Source organism: Oculina patagonica, chromosome 8 (assembly GCF_052425735.1).
Source record: "Oculina patagonica isolate OP01 chromosome 8, crgOcupat, whole genome shotgun sequence".
Lineage (NCBI taxonomy): Eukaryota > Metazoa > Cnidaria > Anthozoa > Scleractinia > Oculinidae > Oculina > Oculina patagonica.
In genome coordinates this window covers 25,317,673-25,328,023 of record NC_135765.1, presented here as the reverse complement: position 1 = coordinate 25,328,023, position 10,351 = coordinate 25,317,673, and the positions used below count along the sequence as shown (strand labels likewise).

Here is a 10,351-nt window from a genome sequence, read left to right as displayed (position 1 = left end):
AATCTTTGTAAAAGTTTGCTTTTTGTTTCGTAATTTATTTTTCGTGTTCAGTGGCTCATAGCCACTTTGATTAAGACCTATAGGACTTTAAAACAGCGGAAACCTTTCCAAAATAGCGGCATCGGACAACAATGGCTTGAAACTCGCAAATAGCATGAAGTTTACAAGATCTCTCACTAAATCTTCACTACTTTGGTATTATTTTAGAACTTTTTGTTAGCCTTCATAAAATCGCATTTAATTCCATAAACATTCAAGATTTTCAAAGAAAACGCGCAATGTTTATTGATCGACCAAAATCATAAAGCGTCCCGTTGTACTCGTTGGCATTTCTACCGATAGGTATCACTAGTATTTACAGGGCCTGACAAGCAAGAGTTAGAACATTAACAAGAAGACACAACAGTAAGAGCTAAAGAACAGAAAGACAGTTTTGATGTGTTTCATAGATGCGACTAGCGTTATAAATAAATAAAACGTCATGTTTCTTAAACCCTACGTGATTGGTACGTTACCATAATTACTCTAAACTGCCGATGTTGTCAACATCAAGTCACCTAATGAAATAAAATTTTGGAATATCTGTTTCTCCCTCGGTTACAGGATCTACAGTTTTCGCTAAGTAACTGGTAGGAAACTTTTAATATCATTAATACCACGATCTGATCTACTATTAAAATACGTACGTGTTATAATTAGTTGTTAAATAATGGAAGTTTCAGTTATGAAGAGAAAAAATGAATATATAACAAGACATTACGAAATACACGAGCTTGGACGGGCTTTCTTTTTTTAGCGTATCCGTTATTATTTGAAGCGACTTTCTGAACTTTGCTGAGTTTATGGCTTTTACACTTTACAAGTGATAAAGGTATGCATTTTAAAGCGTGTTTTCATTCCAAACTATTCAATTAAGGCAGCGCATTTTCGGTATAACGAAATAGCCAAAATATCTCGGAAACTGATCTCGTATATACAATGTTGTGTTATTAATTACACTTCGACGTTCAAGTTATATTTTCCTGAAAGAAAGACTTTAGTTAGCCTTTTTTTGATATCTTAGCCTGGAATTAATAATGTAATCGCTAAATTAGGTACAATGCGCTTGCATAGAGTAAGATATGATAAATTTTTGCCCCCTGAAAAAAAGATTAAAAGAACGTCTAAAAATGAGTGGTTTTATTTTTCGTTTATTTTTCGTTGTTAAGGGTCTTCAAAACAGACAAATATTATTTATCTGTTTTATAGAATATCTTGTTTACAAGCTTTCAAAGTTCCAAAAGCCGAGTAAATGGCAGGTGAGGCTTCTTTCAATGAAGACAAAAAAGACTGCGAGGAGCCTAAAACACCAAAGGAACTAATAAAGGATTTCTGCAGTTACACGACTACACATGGAGTCGGCAGATTGGCTGAGGCCAGGACGCTGTTTAGCCGATCTATTTGGACTGTTTTTATTCTTGGAGCCTTCGGTATGTTCATCTTTCAAACAATTGGCTTGTTTACCTTGTATCTGCGTCGTCCCGTCTCCACCGTGGTAAAAGTGAAGCATAAGTCGGTATGTATTAAATTATGTAAAGTATCTCATAACTTTTCGAATTTTTATTATTGTTTCAGCAAATTGGCACATACCTCATCGGCAGAATTTAAAAAGACTTTGCATGACGCCTATAATTCATATCAAGCATTTATGCATTTTGTAATTGTGTTGTATTAGAAATTATAAACATTTAAAATTGCCCAACATCGACAACAATGACGGTTTTATTTTTCAATTATCTACTAGCGGTGGGTGGCGGATTTTAAGCCGAAGGATTAAGTGAAACTTTGGCAACGCACTCAACAATTTAACCCAGACTCTTCTACACTCCATGAGAAAAAGATGTTTTGCTATTTGCTTTAAATCAATCTTTCTAAAATGTCGTATTTTTTTTAATTCTACTGGTTCTTCCCAGAAATAAGTTGTGTGATGAAAAGGCACGTAATTTCAAGTTCGGGGGGCTAAGATAATGAAATTATTTAGCAAAAGTTCACTTGGGGAAAAAAATAACATAATTTTAGCGAAAAACTGTTACAATATACATTTTCTAAAACCTGAAAAATTTAATATGCACCAGCGCCTATGAAATGTGGTATATTGATATTTTTCACATTTATTTACTTTATATTAACAAGGAGATATGCAAAAAGCATTTCCGGTGTTGCTCGTTCATAAAGGAAGACATTGTTACCCTATTTTTCAAGATCAGCGACTGGTTGGTTGACCGACTGAATAAAAGATTATTCCATTTTTCATTTAATGTTATTTTTCCTTTCACTTTCAGACAGTGGCATTTCCAGCTGTTACGATTTGCAACCAAAATCCGATAAAATCTAGCGGAATACCGGACAATTACATCGACCATATACTTAAGGATATTCATAAAATACTCGAACAGGAGAAGAAAGGCGATCAGGAAGGTATCGTTACATATGACGACCTAACGAGTGCAGTGTTACTTGATTTTTATTGTTTGCTTTTTTACATAGAGCTTATTTATTGGTCAGAAACAAGTGAAATCATTCCTTCTTGTTGTTATTGTTGTGTGTTTGGTTAAATAGCTAATGCGGCTTTTTGGTATCCAATAAAAATTAAAAAACTTTTATGACTTATCGGGAGAATTGACCTTTCGTGCCCCCAGCTGTTAGACAACCTCTATATTAGAACTTCTTATGCCTAAAATTTGGAAACACGTTATTTTCAAAAAGGATTTAAATGTTCTTTACTTTTGGGGTATAAGGTAAATCGGCATTCTAGATCCTCTTTGGAGACACCTAGGAGCTTTATCACTCCAGTGATGAAATGTTTAAAATCGTAAAGCATTTTAAATATAAGTTAAATGGTTAACAATTTTCATGCAAGGTAAAAGCTGAATACGCTAAACACTTCTAATACTTCTATCAGCAACAATGAAATTTTTTCGTCAGAGAATAAGTACCTAATAAGGACCTAAATAGGCTAAATTTGTGCTTATTACCATTTATGCAAGAACCTGTTTAAGCTTACTTGGAAAAATGCAGGTTCTTTCTCGCTTTTTTACGTGTATCTTTAATGACCTTCAAGGCCAACTCAACTTGAAAAAAATTGATTTTTTTGTTTGTTGCTCTTTTTTTGCCCTAGTCTTCGTCGGTCGAAACCATCCGTGATCATCCTCAGTTTCTTATTACTCAATTGCTGTTTTTTTCTATGTAAGAAAACATAGTTAATATAGGAAAATGGTTAGGAAGCCCGGAAAACATCAAAGGAGCAAACAAAGAGGCCAAGATTTTTGTTGGAAGGTCCACGACCCTGCACATCTTTTGTTTTGCGCTCATACACTATGCATGAATTACGTAATCGCTATTATTCTATTGGTTAGTTGCATGAACACACGTAACCACCTATTGTATTTTCTCAGGTTTTGTGCAGGGTCAAACCCCAAAATAGCGAACAAAAACATACAACAAAGGGGTTAACTACAGTGGAACCCCGATATAACGATATGCCAAGGGGGCAGTAAAATTATATCGTTATATCGAGGAATCGTTATATCGAGGTTCCGTCCCATACATTTTACTTGCCCGGACATAACATATTCATCGTTATATCGGGAATATCGTTATATCGGGGTTCCACTGTATGAAGAAAATTACTTTTAAAAGAAGTCATGTTTTGCATATATTGTTATGGAAGTAACTGTCACTTTTTATTACGAATTGACTTTTTAGACATTTGCTTATAGATGTTACACCTACCCCTGATGTCACACCTACTCCAGATGTCCAGAATATTACTGGGAACGATTCTTTGGGACAGAACAACGACACAGATGATGAAGATTATGATCCAGAAGAGGAGCTTAGAGTGGCTTACCTTTTCGAAGAATTGCTATTATCCCATTTAGCATTAGAGAACCACACCACACTGCATAAAATGGGACACAAATATAAAGATTTCGTGTTTGATTGCAATTTTAGGGGCATTGATTGCAGGTAACAGCCGTTCATTTCTTTTATGTCTGACACACCTTTAGTCAAGTACATGAAATAAATATTGCCGAATTCTCTTTTTTAATCTTAATTGCCGGAAACATTAGCGCAAATAAAGTACCGTAATGATTCAATTTAGCGCCCTCCTTTCAATAAACGCCCTCTCCCGAATAAGCGTCCCGCTTCGAATGTGTTTTTGTCAATAAGCGCCCCTATTCCAATAAACGCCCCCATTCTAATAAGCGCCACATTCTTATAAGCGCCCTTATTCTAATTAGCGTCCCTATTGTGCATAACTGCGCCAACTAAAGTCACCAACGTCGAATAGATAAACTCATTAACATTCACCTACCGTATATGTATATATTTACAGCTAAAATGAACAATTCTTTTAAAAGTAACTGAACTGAACAATTTGTTGCTGTTACAGTTTCTGTTATCTTTAATTATTTAATATTCATTAAAGTTTGGTTTTGAACATTTGGTTGTTTCTCAAAAAAATAAATAAGCGCCCTGTCTCGAATAAGCGCCCTCCCTTGAGGTGCCAAAAGTAAACAAGCGCCCCGGGCGCTAAATCGAGTCATTACAGTAATCTTCTATATATTATATTTCCATGTTTTGCTATATGTTAGCCACACGCTGCCCTTTTGAATTCGATGCTGTTGCTATTAAATTACCTTTAATAGCGATGATTTTCTAACCTAGGCTAAAGTTACACCCAATTGCAATAACGTTGTCATAGAAAAAAAAAAAGAAAAAATGAAAAAAAGGTACATAGGAATTAATTAGCGTAGTTCCATAACTGGTAGCATTTACAGAAAACTCACGTGTTTTTTTCTGCACACTCTGAGTCCACTTTTTATGATGTAACAAGATAAATTAATTTATTCGTATTTTGAGGCATTTTGAGGCCATTTGTGCGAAACAATTTCATGCATGCTCTTAATTAATTCCTATTCGACTTTTTTCTTTTTTTCTTTGAAAACCTTATTGCAATTAGGTGTATATAAATCTCATTTTTTGTGATAACCCAGAAAGAATTATTCCAAGTACTGGCATCATTTCTGGGATCATCGTTACGGAAACTGTTTCACTTTTAATGGTGGGAGGGATGACGAAAGGAAGAAACAAAGAGCCTTTGACGCACATAGCACTGGACCTTTTGGAGGTAAGAACAAAAGAGACAGCTGTTGTTTACCCTTAACTGAGGTGGACATGATATCTGCTAATACCACCCTCGTGTTTAAAATACCGTAGAATTCCGGTTATAAGCCCTGGGCTTATACAACTTCGTAGGGGGTTTTGGATGGGCTTATAAACGGAGGGGCTTATATCCGGGAGGGCTTATAAGCGGGATGAAAAAAACGTTTCGAAAAGGGCCACGGGAGTGTTGATCGAAATACGGTTTTAAGCTAAAAGCGTATAATAAAGCAACATTTAGCCCTGTACAGTACTGTTATCCGGTAGAGGGGGGCGTATATCCGGGGGGGGGGGCTTAAAATCGGATGCATTTTTTTGTTTCCAAGTAGATGGGCCTATAAGCGGGGGGGGGGGGCTTATAACCGGAATTTTACGATATAACTTGCAACTGATAATGTATTCAATCATTCATTCATTCCTTCATTTGTTTGATTATTTATTTTGAAATATTAGTGGTAATTTATAGGTCAGTGCTACAAACATTTTTTAGTAACTGTTACAAAAATGGTATCAAACAAATGCACAATCATTGAGATATAACCTGTTAAAAACACCCTTAAGTTTATCTCAATAACGAGTTCGATGACCCCCATTTTTTTTTTTATTGAACAATGATCAGCATGTTAATATGTAACTTTTTGCAAAGTTAAAAAAAGCACCGGAGCGCTTTCAGGGCAACCTTACATTTTCTACAATTTTAGATGGCCTGAAACCACTAAGAAGATTTTCTTAATCTTTGCAAAAAGTTGCATCTTAGCATCCTGATCATTATTGAATAATAAAAAAATGGGGGTCACCGGACATACATGTTCACGTAATAACCAATCAAAAGAAAGGCAACGTTTGCGACTCGATTATTAGGCAGTATTTCCCTGTCTCCCCCCCCCCCCCCCCCCCCCCCCCCCCCCAAATGAGAAATGTGCAGTAGAGTAAAACCAGTTATTCTTAGCTTGTTCAGGTTACAACCCACAGTGTGCATACGGCCTTGACCATTTTTGTATTATTTTCCTATTCTCTAAAAGGGCTAAAGTTGAACCTGTTTATCGAGTCGTTTGAATATGTACCTGAGCTCAGTCAGACTGCCGGAGCCAGGATTGTCATCCATAATCAAGGCGAGATGCCTTTTCCAAACGAAGAAGGAATCAACCTTGTTCCGGGATTTTCTACTTCTGTTGGCGTTCGAAGGGTGTATATTTTTTTCATGTTGTTTTTCATGATCAGAAACTCACGACTATACTTGTTTTACCATTTGCCGAACTTCATATAGATTTCCTTATTTAGAAACACAATTCATTTATACCGCAGAGGCTTCATAGCCATAAACAGTTTAATTTCCTCATGATAAGATTGTACATGCATTTTGCTTTAAAATAGTTTATTTTTGACCCAATTTGTTTTTACAGTTAGAGGGATTTTTATATTGGTTGTAGTAGGGTTGTGGTTGTTGTAAGATTCTCTTTTATCATCGTTATCATCCAACTGAAGTTGGATGCAGGACATCCGAAACATTTTTTTTTTCAATTTTAATCAGTGTTTTTTTTTTCTTTATTTTTTTTTTCTTGGGCAGTGTTACTTAAAAATATGACAGGAGTGAACAATGCCAACATCTGTTCAAACGCAAAGATAGTTCGAGCTCGAATTCAGTATTAAGGCACCGTTTTTTTATTCGGTATCCTTGTATTTTTTTTTATCATTTAAGTTCCCACGGACGAGTCATTCCCACCCTAATTGCATACTCTTTTCTGTATCTGTTTAATAGTATTTCATGATACTACTTATATGCTTTTTTTATTAGGAGGTCATTAAGAGAGTGGACGCCTTCAATAATGGGAGTTGTAGAAATTACGACAGTGATAACAAGGAAGACCTATATAACAAGAATTTCGGATCGCAATATTCGCGGGAGGTAGGTTACACGGTTTGTCTTAAGTCCCTTTTTCGTCTTTCCGAAAATGAAATTAGCTGTACGCACCAGAGGGACCGAAGGAGGGGGTATGGTAACCCGTAGAGGTTAAAAATGTTTAGGAAGATTTACTCTGGGATGATAGAAAATTAAGTGTCTGTTCGTTTTTCCTCATAAACATACACATAAGGCCCATCATCATCATCATCATCATCGCATCATCATCATCATCATATTCCAATTTGGAAATTCATAAACTTGTAAACTTTAATAGCCAGCTCCCCACAGGGCTTTTCAGTAACTATTTACAACACATCTTTCCAATAATATTTTTTATTGTTCGGAGTTTTAACAATCATCTTTTTAATACTTCATTTTGAATGGCCATGAACAATTTGTCAATTTAATGCTAGACATTTTGGCGCTAGCATCATCAATCATCATCATCATCATCATCATCATCATCATCATCATCATCATCATCATCATCATCATCATCAACATCATCATCACCCCCCCCCCCCCCCCCCACTTCGCCGTCTTTGAGTCAGCGGTCGGAAATATTGCAAATTTGACGTTCATACTTAACCATAATATATATGTCTTAATCTGTGTTTGCAGTCTTGCATGAGGTCATGTCTGGCAGCGATTCAAATCGAACGCTGTGGTTGTGGTGAGGCTCGATTTCCAATCGACGATCGCTATGTTTGCAACACCATCAAGAAACCCGAAGCAGGTTTTTAAAAACATTAGTCAATTCAATATACATTAGTACCACTGTATTAACCTCTCCAACTTATCAAAGGAGCTGGTACGTTACGGGGATTTCGTAATGGAAGGCAAAAGGAAGATAAGATGTCGGGTTTTTTTTAAGACGTGCGGAACCAACTTGAACAGTAAAGTATTGATTTTTCTAGTTGTAATCCATTTCAATCTGAGCCAATCGCAGCAAAAGGCCGTCGTTAACAGTTTCGGTGCTCAAAGATGTCCATTTTTAATAAAGATGGGCCATACAAATTTAGGCTGTTCTAAAATCTGGTAAAATTGGTGACCAAGCCCCTAAACTAACCTTTTTGAAATGTTATAATTGCAATGCAAACAGAAACACCTTCCATTTTGAGCAAAGTGTGAATGACATCTGGCGACTGAATCGTGCATGAATGCATGATTAAAAAAATGTGCCAAAGAATTATTTGCCAAGTACGGCGATCACTGAGGAGTTAGTACGTTCCTAAATACAGTTTTGAGAGGAACCTTTGTTTTCTTGCAGGGAAGAGAGGTGCTTATAATTGCAATGCACATTAAGACAATATCTGGGAGGAGTATTGCGCTCTCCTTGTTCGAAGCGAGTGTTGCGGGAGAAATTTTGAAAAAAAAAAAAAAACGAATGTCCTTTTTACTTCCCAGCGTCTTGCCTTGATAACCTGGCTGTAAAGTTCGACGAGGAAGGTTTTGGGTGCGACAACAACTGTCCTGTTCCTTGCAGGTAAAGCTGAGGATAGTTGATTCGATTTCTTGTTTGTCATACCTGAATTTGGTTAAATTGTTAAGGAATTTTCTGCATTGTAAATGTATCAGATAAGCAATGACAATACCGCCCCGCTTGCACTTTATAAATGAGCGCCGCGACATCTTATTCTCTCAACCGTAATAAGTTCCACGATAACAAAAGCAGTGCGAAATGAGTTAATATGAGATATCTTTGGATAAACATACCGGTATAACACGAGTGATTAAACGAGTTCTTATGCTGTAATAGTTTCATCTATTCTAGTTTTTCCCGCTTTACGAAACAATACCTTTTTTTTTACATTCTAGCGAGGTTGTTTACAAAACTTCCATGTCAATGGCAGAGTGGCCTTCCGAAGGATACCAGGTAGAAAGATATTTGATTATTTGTTTCTTTGTTTGTCGCCCATTCATCCGTTGGATCGTCTCTTCTTTCATTTATTTGTTCGTTCGTTATTTGTACAAAGCGCGAAAGAGTGACCTTTGTTTTCTATAAACGTATTCAAACAAAAATGTTTTAGCTGCGAATTGCGTTAAAAAGTACTCAACACATTTTAATAATTGCTAGATGAATCAAGCTAAGAAATTTGGTCTTCTGAGTACATCTGGTGCTTACTTTTACTAATAGGGAACATGAGTCAAGGAAAGGTTACTTATGTATTTATGTCTGATGATTTTTTTATCAGCAAACGCTTTACAATCGTGTGTTTAAAAGACGAAATCCAGCGTATGAAGAACAACTGAAAGAGGGCCCTAAATTTTTGAAGTAAGTAGAACCTTTGCCATAGGAAGTAATGTAGGGTAGACTTTGTTTACCTCGTAAGACGTTATTTGCTCTTGTCGTTAGCATACATTCATTGGCCAGCTGAACATATATTTGCAGGAGCCCATCAACTGGAGCCTTCATCTCCCATACTAACCCTTGGAGTTAACCCTTTCCCGTATTAATCTATTTTTAGAACTCATCTCCCGGGGTGTCTCGCGCGAGATTTCGCACCTCTGCCAATCATTTGTTGCATTCCGCTGTGGCTACGCAAGCTGTGATATCTAAAACAATGGCGAAACAAGAACAGAAGACTGCAGAATGATGTTCCTTTTCGTCGTCTGAATTCAGTATTTCTTCAAAGGAAGACATCAATTAATGCTATGACTAAAAAATGCGGAATTTTGTACAGGTCTGTCAAAAAAGTAAGAGCAATTATTCGAATCGAAAGAGACCGATCTCGCAACTGCGAAATTACGAATATATTTTGAAAAGATGATGGGTAGGCGTAACAGATCGGTCAATATTATTTGCCGTGTAATTCTTCTGATAAGAAGGCAGCTTGATAAAAGCTTGATCGATTCTAATTCTAATCGTTGTTGCGAACAATAAATTTTACTGGGTTGTAAACATTCACACCAAACGAACGTAACAATGGTATAAACATAGTTAACTAACTATGGCATAAATTTATAAACAAGGTACGCACTTTGGCCTGTACCAACACATCGCAAATTAAATTCTACAAGGCATTCCAAACTCTGAGTGACAATAATTCAGACAAGCGCTAGCTTGTGAACGCTTAGGGTTGACAGGTTTGGTCCTTCGTGACGAAGGCACTAGAATCTAAACAGCCGTTCCGGCTAAACGACCCGTTCGGCTTTAAAATTCTCCAGATAGTACAGGCATAGAGTTCTCTTTGGAAACATACAAAGCGAAAGAAATGTACGGGGATTGAAATAAGCGGATAA

General features: G+C 36.5%; 1 protein-coding gene across 1 annotated transcript in view; it reads left to right on the top strand.

Annotated features, from left to right (window-relative positions):
• The first annotated feature begins 537 nt into the window (after positions 1 to 537).
• LOC144663350 (epithelial sodium channel subunit alpha-like) overlaps positions 538 to 10,351 on the top strand; it is a 10,985-nt gene continuing 1,171 nt past the window's right edge. The window contains exons 1-11 of the mRNA XM_078524255.1: positions 538 to 629; positions 1,249 to 1,555; positions 2,322 to 2,457; positions 3,759 to 4,008; positions 5,040 to 5,173; positions 6,228 to 6,391; positions 7,001 to 7,111; positions 7,730 to 7,844; positions 8,516 to 8,594; positions 8,927 to 8,984; positions 9,304 to 9,383. Coding sequence (XP_078380381.1) covers positions 1,292 to 1,555; positions 2,322 to 2,457; positions 3,759 to 4,008; positions 5,040 to 5,173; positions 6,228 to 6,391; positions 7,001 to 7,111; positions 7,730 to 7,844; positions 8,516 to 8,594; positions 8,927 to 8,984; positions 9,304 to 9,383 — 1,391 coding nt within the window. The 5' untranslated portion in view covers positions 538 to 629; positions 1,249 to 1,291. The remainder of the gene's footprint in view (positions 630 to 1,248; positions 1,556 to 2,321; positions 2,458 to 3,758; positions 4,009 to 5,039; positions 5,174 to 6,227; positions 6,392 to 7,000; positions 7,112 to 7,729; positions 7,845 to 8,515; positions 8,595 to 8,926; positions 8,985 to 9,303; positions 9,384 to 10,351) is intronic.